Raw genomic sequence first — 15,943 nt, 5'->3', positions numbered from 1 at the left:
CTTCGCTTTTAAGTGTTAGAATTAGGACACCTGCCATGAAAACTGCAATGGAGCCATCAAACAAAGGATGAAAAAAAGGGTAAATAAGGCAACCAATTAGGATTCACAGTATATTGTCTGGATGGGTACCTCCCAGTGTTAAAAATGTTCTTGTTGTTTTATACTCTATTCATAGCATGCTTATTTTCATTGTTTACTTTTGTTGGTGTCCGTGTGTCTACCCATGGCCTTATGAAAGGCAAACCCCTCTTCTCTCCCCACCACTTATGTACCATTTCTTGTTGTATGTTCAGAGCATGTGAGGATTGTTTGCTGCTCAGTAAAGTATTCACTTTTTGCTCTTTCCAAATACTTATAAAAATGATTGAAACAGGATTCACAGTATATTAACAAACGTGTATGGGTATGTATCTGAGTGATAGGCGATAGGAAGTTGAGGGGACTTCTTATACGATTGTTCTCTGTACAGAGAGGTCTGCATCTTGGCTTGGAGTGCCTATAGGTAATGTACTGCATAGAATGTAGCACTTACAGAAGGCATCAGAAATGAATAGGACAGAAGAGATGCAGGTCTGCAAGCAGTGAATACTGATTACTGACCCGGAGGATAGACAGCAGGGCGACAAGTGTCTTGGTCCCCATTTGTCACATGTGCTCCTCTCCTGCCCTGTCAGTCTCAGTGTGACAGTTCATCTGTCAGCGGCACAGCACCTGTCTCTATCCTGAATTTTCCTGTGATCAGAGCACTGATGTCTGAAGTCACTTGGGAAGCAGACCAGGACCTTGCATAAATTTCATGCCTGGTCAGTGGACACCAGACTGGCCTGGATATTTAAAGCTCTGCATTAACCCAGAAGTGGACAGAATCTTAATTTTTTTTTACCAACCATGAGCAAGTGATGACTTTTTTTTCTTTAAAAAACAAAAATCCTATTCAATATGAATTACTGCAGAAAAACTCACCTGGCATCATGCTGGTGAATGAAAGCGTTCTCTGCCCAATAAAGTCCCGTCCAATTGGATCATGATCCCACACCAAGAATCGTATTAGAGAGACCTCTGGCATGTGTATAGTAAACACTAATGTTTCCTCCCACATTGGGTTAAAACCTACAAGTTAATGACACGTTCACATATTAGCTTTAAAATGTTTTCATCATCTTATGTTTATAAAGCAATGCTTCCAGAACTGTCAGGTTACATGAGCCAACCATGAATAATGGGGTTAGAATTATTGCTCTCGCTCCGGTGTGCATGGCGATATGCAACATGTGTCATGGAATAAGCGCCCCCTGATGCATGCATTTAAGTTCGTACTTGTGCATGGGCTCCAAACTTTTTCTGGTAGGATTTAATTGTTTAGGTGCAACTTTACATTTTTACACTTTAAAAAAAAAAATGTAACTGAACTTTTTTTTAATCACATCACAAAAAGTGCCATGCATGTGATGCATTTTTGGTGACAGTTTCTCTTTAATGAGGCATCAAGAATCTAAAATACCTCTGACGTGTTCTGTGACACCTGATTATCTTGTTTGACATCAGGAACTGGAAGTGATATTTTACACCTCACTTCTGGGTCATTATCAGGAAGGGGAGATCAGCAAACAGCTGATCTCCCTCCCCTCTACACGGCAGCGTCTGCCATGCTGGTTCCAGGTCTGCCGATGGGCACACGAAGCCTGGGAAACATGGTGGGGGGGGGGGGGGGTGGCGGTTGAACCAGCAGTTGGAGTGGCGGGTGAGTGTTGTAGAACAATTATTTGTCAGATTTACACACCGCCTGGTGCCTGCAGTTGCTGTGTGTAAAACCCCTTGCTGCCACTGATGTAAAACTAACATATGTTGGTTGCAGTAAAACTATTAAGTTCAGAACTTTTTTTTTTTTCTTGGAAAGAGTGGTGAGGGGATATAACCCCAGTCAGGTTTTTATTGCTGTATGTGTACCCATTAGGATGATCCAATTGTCTATTTGTCCTTGGTATCATTGTCATTGGGACTTAAGCTAACATTTTAATTTATTACCATAACAGGAAGAGAGAATAAATCTTTTGGTGGGCATGTTTGGTGACAGCTACCTAAGAGGTCAATTCCCTTTGGAGAGATTTCCTCTGCTCTTCTGTTGTGTCCACAGGACAGAAAATAAAGGAAAGTCTCCCCACTAAGAAACAGATGGCCAATAAACCTGACAGGGCTCTAACCAAGCACTGCCTTATCCAAAATGGAGAAAAAGTTTTGGCTTTTGATATACTTTAAATGACAAAGCATAATAAAAGTGTAAAGTGTTAATTCCACATTCAGGATTAACTAATATACCCCCCATCCAAAGCCACATAAAATGAATTTTCTTGGCTGGGGTGCTGCTTACCATTGTCATCCACAACTCGAGTTTGTTCTTTAAAGCAGTCCACAGGTAAACCAATGATCTCAACTTCTACAAATGGATCGATGATCTGAAATAAAAACACATGCAGCTTTTAGGCCAGGGAAATTGTTTTGTATTAAAGTAAATACCGTATTTATCGGCGTATAACACGCACCTTCATTTTAAGAGAAAAGTTTCAGGGAATTTTTTTTTAAATAAATAAATAACTTTGAAGCAAAATAAGGGTCAGTGCCCATCAATGCAGCCTTATCAGTGCACATCTGCAGCCTTACCATCTCCCATCAATGCCTATCTGCAGCCCGATCAATGCCCATCTGCAGCCTGAATGCAGCTTGATCAATGCCCATTTGCAGCCTCACCATCTCCCATCAATGCAGCCTGATCAGCGCCGGAAATCACAGAGCCAACATCTCCCGTTTACTCAGCTCTCGCAGTTACACACAGTCCTCCTCCACAGCATTGAACCAGCTCCTATGATAGACAGAACACTGGTCCAATGCTGGTGGCGGGGCTGTGTATGACTGCTGAGTGAGAGCCGAGTAAACAGGATGATGGCTCAGGTGAATTCCGGTGGCATTCATCCCTCTCTTCTCCTCTGAGGTAACATATCAGGGTATAACACGCACCCATGGTTTGCCCCCTATTTGTAGGGTGAAAAACTGTGCGTTATACGCCGATAAATACAGTACTTATATCTGCCATGGATAGCACATTTTATTTTCGGTAGAAAGAAAATGGATTGGGACTTTAAAGGTGTTGAAACCTCCTCTCAGTGTAACTACAAGTCCACAAGCATGTATTAAAAATTATTTTTTATTCCAAAATGCAAACAAACTGTGTAATGTTAGTGATAGACATCCCTTTTAAAAGCAGAGAAATCTATACTAATACATAATTCTCATAATTTGCACCCCTGAAGATGATATCTCTTTATGTATATACACATTACATTTATAACACAACACATTAACAACTGACAATGTCATAACACGTTAGGGAGAAGTATCACATTCCGACACATTTCGCCTTGTCAGCTTCCTCAGAGGCTCCAACAAGGGGTGTAATAAAAAAAAGTTGCTACAAAACAAAGAAAAAAAAACATACATAATATATAATACAACCTTTATAAATATTACATCAATCATATTCAGATTTGAATATCATGACCATACCTATAAGAAAATACCTCATACTATATGTTTGACCACAGTGATTGAGACATAAGTGCACTTTGCTCCTCCAATAGGCATTTTCCTATATTTAGATATGGTTATGATGGTCAAATATGAATATGATTGATGGAATTTTTATAAAGGATGTATTATTATATTATGAATGTTTTTTCTCTTTGTTTTGTAGCAACTTTTTCTCATCGCACCCCTTGTTTGAGCCCCTGAGGAAGCTGACAAGGCGAAACTATCTCCAGCGGGTCACGTGAGCTCCCAGCAATGCTGTAAATAAGGTATTTTTCACAATAAAGTTACACAAGGAGACACACTGCACATTATATGCCTCAATCTTTTTACAGAATGGATTAGATCGTTTTACAAGGACTTTAACCAATGTTTTGGGATTACAGAACTTTTATAATGCTGACTCCTGGGTTGACTGGGTGAAAAGATTGGGGACATATGAACTTTTAAAAAAAAACATTTTATTGTTTTATTCCAGGTTTTTTAGAACATAGAGATGGGTAAATGACAGCACAGGCACTGTACTGTTTATCATGCTTTAAAGAATCAGGATATTTTTTTTTCCAGAAGATGACGACATGGCCGTATTTGAATAAATGTAGATTATTGTACATACTGTAAATAAATAAGACATCCCCTGAAAATAAGCCCTATTGTGTTTTTTGTAGCCAAAATTAATATCATTAATACAGTCTTATTTTTCGGGAAACATGGTAGTAAGCACAGTATTCTAGGTGCAAATTTCAAGGTAGGGTTTTAGGGGTTATGAATTCAATTAAGTATAATGTGGTATTAAACCCCAAAACAAAAGAATATATTTCAGATTACTAATTCTTAAATGTGGTAGCTGTATTTGTTTTCTATTTTTAGGCTTTTTAACTTATTTTTTTCCTGGTGATCCAGCCAGTAACATATTTCCTGTCTTAGGATGGCACCACTGAACTGCAGGAGTATTGTGGCAACCGTTGGAAAGCAGCATTGGTAATATGGGAAGAGGGTAGTGTAAAGCCCTGAACTTTGGGCGGCATCGACTGGTTCAATATAAACCAGCCAACATGTGTTCTGTAGCCGGGGAGGCTTCTGTTAAAGGGGCATAACTGAAAAAGCGCCTGAGTTTTCTGGCGGGGGGTGCAGTACCCCTGTCAAAACCCAATAGCACAGCAAGGGTGATGGCTGTACTAACATTACATGGCTAGTACAGCAACTCCTGCTGAGTGATGAGTTTTTTTTTCCATTCAGCCCTGCTGGGTTGAACGAAAAAAAAAAAAACTATTGGTGTGTGTGTATAGGCTTTAGCTGCAATAGCAGATTAAACAGATTTGACTAATAAATGAAAGATGAATGACAGCTAACAATTTTTTAAGCAGTTACAGCAAGTTTTTTCTCTGAGAACAAAAGCCGACCATTGTAAGCATCCCTGTCAGTTTTAAATGATTTGTCCTAACCTTCTTAACTGACGCTTTTTCTGGATAGCTTGGTCTGTTAAAGGAAGTTGAAGAATAACAGACTTACTGGCTAAATCACCAGGTAAAGATATAGGGAAAAAAAAAAAGAAAACAAATGCAGCCCCCACATCTAGAAATTAGTAAGCTACAATATATTAAAAAAAAATTATTTGGTTTCATGCTACTTTAAAAGGTAAGGCTTTTACTTACACATTTTTTTTATATGTTGTTTTTCCAGAAACAGTACAAGAAAACCAACAACATAGACTTATGTATACAGGCATAGAAAACTTTGGAAAAAATATGATAGTAAGCAGATTGCTCTGTGAGGTGCTCAATAACAGATCTGATTTTTTTTTTTTGCCAAAGCAGCTGCAGCACATTAGAGGCCTCTATGGTGGGACAAATCCTAAATCAGGTATTTGAGACATAAAGGAAAATATATTAGAGTTATTGAGGGGATAAGAACCATCTAAAAGCAGTTTCTCTTACATAGAGATAAAGGGTACATGTGTGCATAATAATGAGCATAGTTTGCCTTTAAAAATAATAAACTACACATAGGGACTTCCAAGGTTCGTACCCTCAATAATAACACAGTGTTGGTCTTAAAGTGATTGTAAATGCAAAGCATTCAGTTTTGCCAGTTCAGGTAAAACCTTTTAGTTTAGCATTCTCTAGTGTGCTAGAAGTATAGAGAGTCTTATTTCCAGAACGTGCTAGAACCTTCTGGAAAGATAGGAGGAGAGGTGAGGTGGAGCTGCCTGGAGTATGAGGGCCCTGACCAATCCTCAACTTGGATTGGTAGGGGGCAGGCCTCCTCACCTTGGGCCTGGGCTTGGGTACAGACAGGACCTTCCTACAACCAACGGAGGTGTCCTGGAAAGGAGGCATGGGAGCAAAAAAGAGGACAACAGGAGAACACTGCCAGGCAAGAACAACAAGGTGCAGCCAAAAGGGCTGGTGAGTGACACACAGTCAGGATTGGGAGGCATGCCTGAGATGACTGGGTGCAAGCAATCTGGGATGGGCGCAGGAAGGATGACTGTGGTGGCACAGGCAGTCCAAAGAAGCAGCTGCCGCCAGGAGGGCTGGTAGGGCCTAAAGAGGCGGTACTGAGCTCAGTAGCCACATGGGACAGTTAGCACTAGGACTATTAATTTTGTTACACCATAGGAGCCTGTAGTCCCTACCTGCAAAGGGCATTCTCTATGGGCCTGGCTGAGCCAGTGTCAAGCCTGCAGTTCGGTGCTAACTGCTCTTTGGAGTTGTAGTTCTACAAGAAGGTTTGTGTTGGAGGTAGAAGAGAGGAGGTTTTATATACTGAAGGTGTATATAGTTCTTAGTCCCTATTGCTTTTACAATCAAATGGGCATCCCATATCTACCCTATTCCCATCCAAGTTACAATCCCCTAAATAAACCTTAAAAACAAAACACAAGGACTGCTTCTTGACTACTGAATGTCAGAAGATTTGTTTGCCTGTCTGTGCAGGGTGAGAGGTGGACCACAACTACCAGCAGCCCATACTGGGTGCGGATCCATCCAATTCCGAGTCCCTGGGCTGGCTAGCGGGAGGCAAAATAACTGGGAGGAGTATTCAAAGGTGGTCCGGTGCCGTCTCATCTGTGGAGAGGCCCAGCACCTGGAGAAGCAACCAGGGGAGGACTCCGGGAGAAGGCCACGCATAAGGCTTCTCAGAAAGAGCCTGGAGGCTCAGTTGAAAGACACCAAGTGAATCTACACTCATATGGTATCGCCGGACCAGCTGCAAGATACTGGTACCATATGATAGCTCTCTAAATTTACCTACATCCTTCAGTTACATCCAAGTCTGTGGCAGAGACTTTGTTCAAGTGTTCTACATGAAAGTCTGTGCCACAGACTTTGCTTTACTTAAATACTCTATCGGCTGCTAGGCCTAGTGAGAGGAGGTCTATCCGGTAGCTGTGAGAATCCAGTTGTGAGCAGTAAAACTCTGGATTTCTATATGAGAGACTTCCTATCTTTTGCAGTTCCAAGAGTACCTGAACTTTATACCCAACCCTCTATCCTTCATTGAGAGACTGTTCTGTCTACTTGTTTCAAATAAATATCACAAAAGTGGATCCAGTGTCAGTTTCTGCAGTTCTTTGGGCCATATACCTAGGGAAACCCCTGGATATACACAAGGTCAAGAAGGTAACGGTAAGCCCAATCAAACCAGCCGCTCCTTTGGGGGTCAGTGCTACACAAGTATTTTTCAATGTAATACAAACACCGCTTTTTATTAAGAGCATGCACCTTGAAAGTCCCAATATGTAGTTTATCTATTATATTTTGTGTCTCATGAGATGCAGTTCTATGTGACATTTATTCAGTCCAAGGGTTACTTAGTAGGTGAGGTTGAAAAAAGACACAAGTCCATCAAGTACAACCTATGTGTGGGATTATATGTCAAAATTACATTGTATATCCCTGTATGTTGCAGTTGTTCAGGTGCTTATCTAATATTTTTTTAAATAATCAATGCCCCCCCGCTGAGACCACCGCCTGTGGAAGGGAATTCCACATCCTTGACACTCTTACAGTAAAGAACCCTCTACGCAGTTTAAGGTTAAATCTCTTTGCTTCTAATTTTAGTGAAACTGTCTTACGGAAAAAAGTTTTATCACTATTGTGGGGTTATCAATATGGTATTTGTAAATTGAAATCATATCCCCTCTCAAGCGTCTCTTCTCCAGAGAGAATAAGTTCAGTGCTTGCAACCTTTCTTCATAACTAATATCCTCCAGGCCCTTTATTAGCTTTGTTGCCCTTCTTTGTACTCGCTCCATTTCCAGTACATCCTTCCTGAGGACTGGTGCCCAGAACTGGACAGCATACTCCAGGTGCGGCAGGACCAGAGTCTTGTAGAGTGGGAGAATTATCTCTGAATCCCTGGAGTTAATCCCCTTTTTAACGCATACCAATATTCTGTTTGTTTGTTAGTAGCAGCTTGCTGAGCCCATCATCTACTAGGACCCCCAGGTCCTTTTCCATCCTATATTCCTCCAGAGGTTCTCCCCCTAGTGTATAGATTGCATTTATATTTTCCCCACCCAAATGCATTATTTTACATTTTTCTACATTAAACCTCATTTGTCATGTAGTTGCCCACCCCATTAATTTGTTCAGATCTTCTTGCATGATAATCCTTCAGAGTTTCCCATCACTGAGAGAAGAGTTCCTCAGAATCCCAGGACATACAGTAGGTGGGTCAAATAGGAGTATAGCATAAGAGTTAGAGCTAGTTTTAAAGTTTATGGTCTGGGCTAGATATTATATATAAAATCCACTGATCCAGCCAAAAATCCAGTGCAATCCTAACTCCTTTTTATGGGCTGACAACAGTACACTGAAATCTAATGCAGTGTTGTCAGCCTTGCCCAGTTCTCCTCTGCCCTTTGTAGCTACAGAAGAATTTTTTGAATGGAAGTTTCTGTGCCTGGAGTTCCGATTTAACATTTAACGGTTGGAGGAAATTGATCAGGTGATCTGTGAGGCATATGAATGTAGAAGATGTAGGAATCAGGTCATGGTTGGAGGAGCTGTGGAATAGGGAGTGAATTTGGCAAGTAAACACAAGATTAGAACAGACCCCTAGCAGGAGAAGGTAACGTGTTGATGCAAACTTTCTTTTGGTAGAGTGCAAAAGCTTGGATAGAACCAGTATTGGATTGGAAGAGTTATGCCAATGATGCGTCTTTGTCTAAGGGCTCATTTAGACATGTGGAAGTGTTGGTTTTCATAGGCATTTCAGAGGAAATATGTAAAAGAATACATACAAAAGAAAACATTAGCAGGTGCGCTGATCAATAGTTTAGTTTAGCCCTCCAGCTGGCTATTGGTGATTATTAGACAAGTCAAAGGGAACACAAAGGGATCATCTGGGTGGCAGGAACACATCTAGACAAAACACAAAAGAAGAGAGCGCAAAGCCGTTCTAGTGTAACTCGGCTTTAATATAATAAAGTTAAAAACACCACAATGGTCAAACTTACGTTGTGTGAAGATAGATACAGCATAAGAATTCCACTGTGGCCGTACTCCTGAAACCACCTCAAGAGCCCGACAGGGGAAGAGGGAGCCACGGATGTTCAACCTAGTTGCCCAGGTTCCTGGCAGAACATCCAAGGCTATCCACTACCATGCTCGACATGCAGATCCAAATGTGCATGCGCCCGGTCCAACCAGTGCTGCTCTCCGAGGACACACAAACCCACACAAGCAGTATACAGAGGGGAAGAGAGTGAGGACATCACACATTTGCCATGACAACTTGTTTTGGAGGCATGGTCTCCTTCCTCAGGTCAGCACCTCAGGTAAATAATGTCATCTCCTCATTGCCCCTGTTAAACATTGAAAGCCTACAGCACCATGACAGAACTTTGTGCATTACACGCTGTTGCAGCATGGTTCCATGCACTTGAATGGGTCATGTATGGTGGTGGTTCTACCTGTCAAATGCGGCAGGCAGTATAATTATCACTACACCACCACAACGGCAATGTGTACCAACATGGCCACTGGCCTTGATAACTTATGGCCCAACAGTTGGGAGGCCATAAAACCACAGCCTAGCTGACCGTTTCTACCCCACCTTGGCTATCCACGTAAAGGAGACCTTATGGATTTCAAAAAATTCTCTTATATCATGTAAGGTCATTGCATATATGACAGAAGTTCTCACTAGTACAATGCTGTGGGGCCCCGCTTCACATAGAAGTAGCTCAGCTACATCCCTGGAGGCAATCTCCTGAACATTATACAGCTCAGATATGGTTTGTCTCTAACGGAAGCAGGTAACGGAGGCACTTTAAATGAATTGTCTTTCCAGTGACAAACACCTGAAAGTTCACCAACAAAAACAGACAATGACATATGGAAAGTCAATACAGCTATACCGAGCTTGAATCAACTACAAATGTCCTCAGCAGCAAGTGTCAAACCTTCGCAGATGCAACACTTTATTAATAAAGAAAATGTCAACCCTTTTTCAAAATGATTGCCAAGGCTGAGTGCGAATCGAGGAGTCCGTGTTCAATCACCAGACACATCGCATTGTCCTTTTACTGGTGTCCTGTACTGTCCCTTGTGTGACACTTCCATAACTGCTAGGCACACAGAACAATCAATTGCAAATAATGTCATACAACTCTCCTGTCAGTAAGATATCATTAAGGATATCAAGAGATTGAACGCTTAACTCTTAAAAAAAAATAAAAATAAAAAAATGATAATGTGGCTGTGTATTCATTATAAAATCATCCCAATGCGTTTTTAAATGCAGATAATGCAACTACCTAAATTGGTGTTTATATTGGCTTCCTCTAATTTGCAGCACAGCAGAGCTCAGACCAAGATGGTTGGCCAATCAAGCTCTATGGCAGTGTGCATGTGCTGAGAGTGAACGTACAGACCACAGGAGAAAGTAGAGTTGATGACTCCACTGTGTTGCTGCCCCACCCCGCCCCCCACTGTTAAATCAGCAACCCAGGATGTGTTCCTGACCATGGTGTAACACTGCTGTACTGAAGTTAAAGGACCTTGCTTACTGTCTGGCAGGTGCCTCTACATTTATTGGCTGCGCAGAATACACACCCTTTGGCAAGTAAAACATTTCACATATGCATATATGCAATTGCAATATGTTTATTTAGCGGTTTGCTTGAGTTGTGTTTTATGCAAATTGTGGCTATATTAAAGTGGTTGCAAACCTCAGACATGAAATATGAACAAAGCATATCCTTCTATAGTGGCCTTTGCTGCTACTGCTTTTTTACCCCCTTGTCCGTCCCCGGGAGGGTGTCCCTGTCCTTTGGTTCAGGGCACCTCACTAATTGCCCCCTCTGCCTCTTTTTGGATCTGTCTTTTTATGTGGGTGAGTCATTGGATTTTATAAACCTTGCTGTATAATGACATTGTTATTTTATTTTTGCTCCTTGTATATTAAAATGTCTCTTTAATAAATCATTATTATATCTTATCAGATTGTACGGGTGACGCCTCTTGAGAAAGCGACGCTCTGTCGCAAAACTAGTCGAGGAAAACGTCAAAAAACCCTGTATCCAATGACCCTTGCCTCTTCTGAAAGGGCATTACACTTTACTGTAATATATCTTTGTAATGTTTATGTAGTACTTTTTTGAGATGTATGTTTGTCTCTTGGAATTGTTTTATTTTTCTGTGATGTCATTGTCAATTAATATTTTGAATAAATGTGTTTTTAAAAAAAATACTTTTTCCAAATTACTCTATTCCTTTGGTACCGTAATAGTCCCCCCTCTCCCCCCCTTGGTTGCTCATAGATGCCCTCTTTTGAGCTCCTCATTTTTTTCTACTGAAATCTACATGGGATGATGGTACCTTCTTTATATATTTTTTTGTAAGGCGACACCATTTTTTCCTTCTATAGTGTGTACTTATCTTAATTAAGAGCACAAAGTGTCATTTCTGTCCTCTGCTATCAGTATGAGTCAAGTCTGACAAGTTTTTCCGACACCAAGAGAAAAAAGGTGACGGGGGAGGGATCTCATCTGATTGATAGCCTTAGCTCTGCTACTATGTGCTGTGTGAAGGGAGGAGTGTCCCTTCCTTCCATTCAGCTCTTAGAGCTATCCCCACTGATGTATCTTCAGAGAGATCCTATGTAAATTCTGCACTTTGAATGGATGTAGAGGTAAGACAGCTGTAGATAAACCGTTACAACTTATGTAGGAGGAATTGTTTCATCTCTGTGTATCACCTGGGGCCAGTCACTTAATTGGGTATATGTGGGAGTTTTGCAACCACTTTAACCATTTCACTACTATGAGCAGGCAACAGTTACATTTAATGGTACTGAGGTTACAAATTACAATACTTCTTATAGACAAGGGAAGATCTCGGTCATTGCAATCGACTGGATCAGGAAAAATTGTAATGCATTGTATGCTCTACCTGCAGACTCCTCTTGACCGATCGATCATGGGAGAAGACTTATTTGCTGATCACTGTCGTTCCTCAAAACCAGAGGTCTCCAAACTACGGCCCATGGACTGAATCTTTGGCCTGTTGCAAGATTTTATCTGAACCCCCGATGTAAGAGGAGACTCAGACAGGGACTCTCATGTAAGGTGGGAATCTGATATAAAGGGGCACTGATGGGGACTCAGAAGGGCTCAAGTTTATTTGGAATTCTGTTGCTTTGTTTTACCAAAGTTCTTTTCTGTTCTAAACCATCTCATTTTTATTACAAACAACCCTTTGTCAGTTATTTAAATTTGAGCCAGTCATTTATAAAACTTTATTTTTTTGGCCTGTTGATATTTGTAAAATATGCAGTGTGGCCCTTGTACTGAAGACGCCTGCTTAAAACTAAAACCGGAGGCACAAATAACTTGACCAGTGTATCCATGTATGGACAGTGGAAGGCTAGAAGTAAATGTGAAGAAGCTCAATGGCGAATAAAAGGAGCCATGAATGCCGTAGCAGGCATGATCAGAAGCAGGTCAGAATTGGAAAATTGCACTGCATTTTCAAAAAATACTCATCATGGTGTTCCCAGAGCATTATGAACATAAAGGCAATCTCTGACAGCTTGTTGGCCCCATGAATGTACAATGCAGTGGCAGCTCCTGGATTGCATACAGAAGCTCTAAGCAGGTTGGCGGAACATGATACCGTAATTTTAAATTATAACTGGGCACCAAAATGAAGCAACATCATCCATTTACTGCTGCAGGGTTTTTTTTCACTCTACTTTTTGTATTTTTGTTGGATTATTTTATTTTTAGTGGTCGGAGGTTTTTTTTTTTTTTTTTTTGTTTTTTGTTTTTTAAATTAGTCAGCCTAACTTCCTAAGCTAACCAAATAAGTGATCTAATTGAATTGGTCAAAGCAAACTTTGACACCTAATAGCTCCTTGGTGAATGTGGTTAAACTAGAATCCAAAAGACTGGTACATGAAATAGCACAGGTATTGCACGTACCTGTAGTTATCATTTATTCCTTATTAAAGCAGAGCACAGCAGTGTCACTAAACATCCAGCAGGTGGCAATCCAGATCTTTTTAAAGTGCATCTAAACCCAAGAACAACCGTAGTGCAGCATATTGCAGTTTACCTTCAGCGCTGGTTCACATTAGTGTGATTTCTGTTATGACTTGAGTTACACAGAACCGCATGACAAGGGATAATACATCATATTCAATGGTGCCTGTTCTCATCCATGCAACTCATTTTGGAAAAGGTTCTTGTGCTATTTTGGTGCACTTTCCAGTGTGAATTGATCCCACAGAATATGAAAGTCCCATCAAACTCACACTACATAATTACACTGAAAATTGTGGCAAAATCGCATTGCATTAGTGTGAACCAAGCCTAGATGTGGTGGCTACATTAGCTGTTCACGCTTTTTAGGCTGGATTCACACCTATGCATTTTTAGTGCTTTTTGCATTTTGCAGATTTTCACTACAGTCCCTTTATCGTGGTTTCCTATAGAACATGTTCTGTAGTGCAAATCTGCAAAATGCAAAAAGCATTAAAAATGCAAAGATATGAATCAGGCCTTACACCTGGTGATCCTGCCACTAACACACTTCCTGTCCTAGAGTGGAAACACACTCAATTGTACTATATCTATATACAGGAGCAGCATTGCCACCCTAGACAACTCACTCACGATTAAAAGAAGTATGGCTTTTGAACAAAATAATGATTTTTACTCACTTAGATGGATGCAGCATTGAACCGATGCTGCAGCTGTCCCCCCACTGGCTCTGCACTGAAACCTAAGCGATCAAACACCACTTCTCCCCTCTGCTCTGAGCAGAGAGCAATGACTGAGGTACCAGCTCTCTGCTCTTCCTCCAGCACTCACTAGAGTGCTGGGCTGTGGAGGGGGTGGGAGTGGCTGGCTCAGGCTCCCAGCGGCACACTGAGGGGCTGAGCCAACTGCTGGTCCTGGCTTCTGGGTGGAACCCGACTTTAAAGTTGGGATCTTTCCCAAGCCTGGACTGGCTGAGTGACATCAGTGACGGCTGAAAATGGATCATAGGGGTGCAGAACAAACTGCACTCCTGTGATCCCCAGGAGAAGTATAGACACAATGGCTTTGGCTATACTTCTCCTTTAAGACTACAGTACACCTTCCCCTCTCTACCTTCATAACAATGTAGGGGAGGGGGTCAGTGTTCTATAGTTCACAGAGGTCAGCTAGGCACGATTGATAAAACGGCTTGTGATTTCAGTGCAGCAAAAGCACACAGCATAGGAAGATATGGGCTCACAGGATTTCTGGCAGGACCAAAGGGAGTTTTAAGCACTGATCGGACACATATCACAAAACACTTTCATTGGTATATTTTCCAGATCATCAGGAAACAAAGAAGAACAGCTGATTGTTGGTGTTTACATACAAATTCATTCTAAAATATATGGCAGTAGCTTTCATCCTGCATTGAACAGAATTTATGATACACACAAGCATTCATTTCTCAACTATATAAGGTTGCAGCATAATTAACACTACCAGTGCCAGGACAAGGGGTGGGCAGGAGGGACGGCTGCCCTAGGCACTGTGGTATCATGTGAGGTGGGAGGGGCACCATGAGGATATTGGAGAGGTTTTGCGTTAGAAGGGGGAATTGGGGGGGGGAGCAGAAAGAATTATTCTAGGAGGGGGAAATTTGTGTGCATCTTAGAACAGGTGATTTTGGGGGATCTGTGTTGGGGGGGAGAAGAGGATTGGTGCTGGGGGGGGAGTGTTCTATAAGTGGTGATATGGTGGGGGGGGGGGATTTGTGCTAATAGGGATGATTGGGGGGGCGGGGTTGGAGTGGGTGGAGAAGATGTTCACTTAGAGGGTACATTTTAGTGGTAGAGAATTTTTGCTGGGCGGCAAAGATGTGTTCTGGGAGGGAGAACTTATGCTTGCAGACTAGTGCTCAGTTTTTTTGTTGGGGGGATGTTTGCTGACACATAATGCTCATTCATCTTGGGGGGGGGGGCAGTTTAGCATGTTCACCCTGAACACTAGATGACCTTGTCCTAGCACTGAACCCTGCATTCAATGAACCAGAGTTGCTGCAGTTCCACCACTATTGAAGTATGGTCAGTGCCGCTTTGGTGTGAATATTACAGGGATGGAATTGTCAGATTTGCAAACAAACTCAGCTAGCAGCACTTCACTTGGACAAGGTTTAAAAATACGACAATCAGAGAATATATTTCTGTTCTCAGTTGCTTTTATAAAGCCTTTAGGAAATGTAAAGAAATTGCTACAATGATCTTCTAGTACATTGGATTTCATGACTGAAAACCTAGGGCTATTAAACTTTCATCTAAGGTTTTCAGTGTTAAAAATAGTAAATAAATACTCTTATATGCAGTGGCAGCTGGTGGGTTCTCTCTTAGGGGGGCGGCAAACATGCACCAACCCACCCCCGCTGCTGGGGGCGGCGTGGCAATGACCACCAGCGGTATCCGCCGGACCACCCCCGCAGCACTGACCACAACGGCACCTGCCGGACCACCCACCCAACCACCCATGTCACTGACCATCCAGCTGTCCTCCTCCTCTCCTGCAGTGGCGGGTCTATCCTCCTCCTCTCCTCCAGTGCGGGCAGTGGCGGCTCCGGTGTCTGCTCCTCAGGCTTCCTCCCTTGTGTGTCTCCTCTTCCGCCAAAGCGCTAGGCATCCAATAGAATCGCCTGGCGCTTTGGCCAATTGGGAAACAGGTCTGCCTCCTGATTGGCGGGGAGGAACTGTAGTGTAACCATAGCGAAAATCTATTCGCTATCGTCACGCAACAGGGTGGGATCAGGACGCAGTGCTCTGCTCCCCAAGCCCACCCTATTTTGAAGCCTATTAGAGCCTCTGGCTCTAATCACGTGCTTCAAAATACACACCCCCCCGC

General features: G+C 42.0%; 1 protein-coding gene across 5 annotated transcripts in view; it reads right to left on the bottom strand.

The window, feature by feature from the left end:
• The window catches only part of PLCH2 (phospholipase C eta 2), a 998,026-nt gene that overhangs the window by 66,887 nt on the left and 915,196 nt on the right, over positions 1 to 15,943 (bottom strand). For all 5 annotated transcript variants that reach the window (XM_077457673.1, XM_077457675.1, XM_077457674.1 and 2 more), the window contains 2 exons: positions 2,369 to 2,453; positions 964 to 1,110 (listed from right to left, as the gene is read on the bottom strand). In XM_077457673.1, coding sequence (XP_077313799.1) covers positions 964 to 1,110; positions 2,369 to 2,453 — 232 coding nt within the window. The remainder of the gene's footprint in view (positions 1 to 963; positions 1,111 to 2,368; positions 2,454 to 15,943) is intronic.

This window comes from Lithobates pipiens, unplaced genomic scaffold (genome assembly GCF_037356315.1).
Source record: "Lithobates pipiens isolate NorthernLeopardFrog02 unplaced genomic scaffold, aLitPip1_a1.2 Scaffold_27, whole genome shotgun sequence".
Taxonomy (NCBI): Eukaryota; Metazoa; Chordata; class Amphibia; order Anura; family Ranidae; genus Lithobates; species Lithobates pipiens.
The sequence above is the reverse complement of the archived record's forward strand: the minus strand, read 5'-3'. Positions and strand labels throughout refer to the sequence as shown.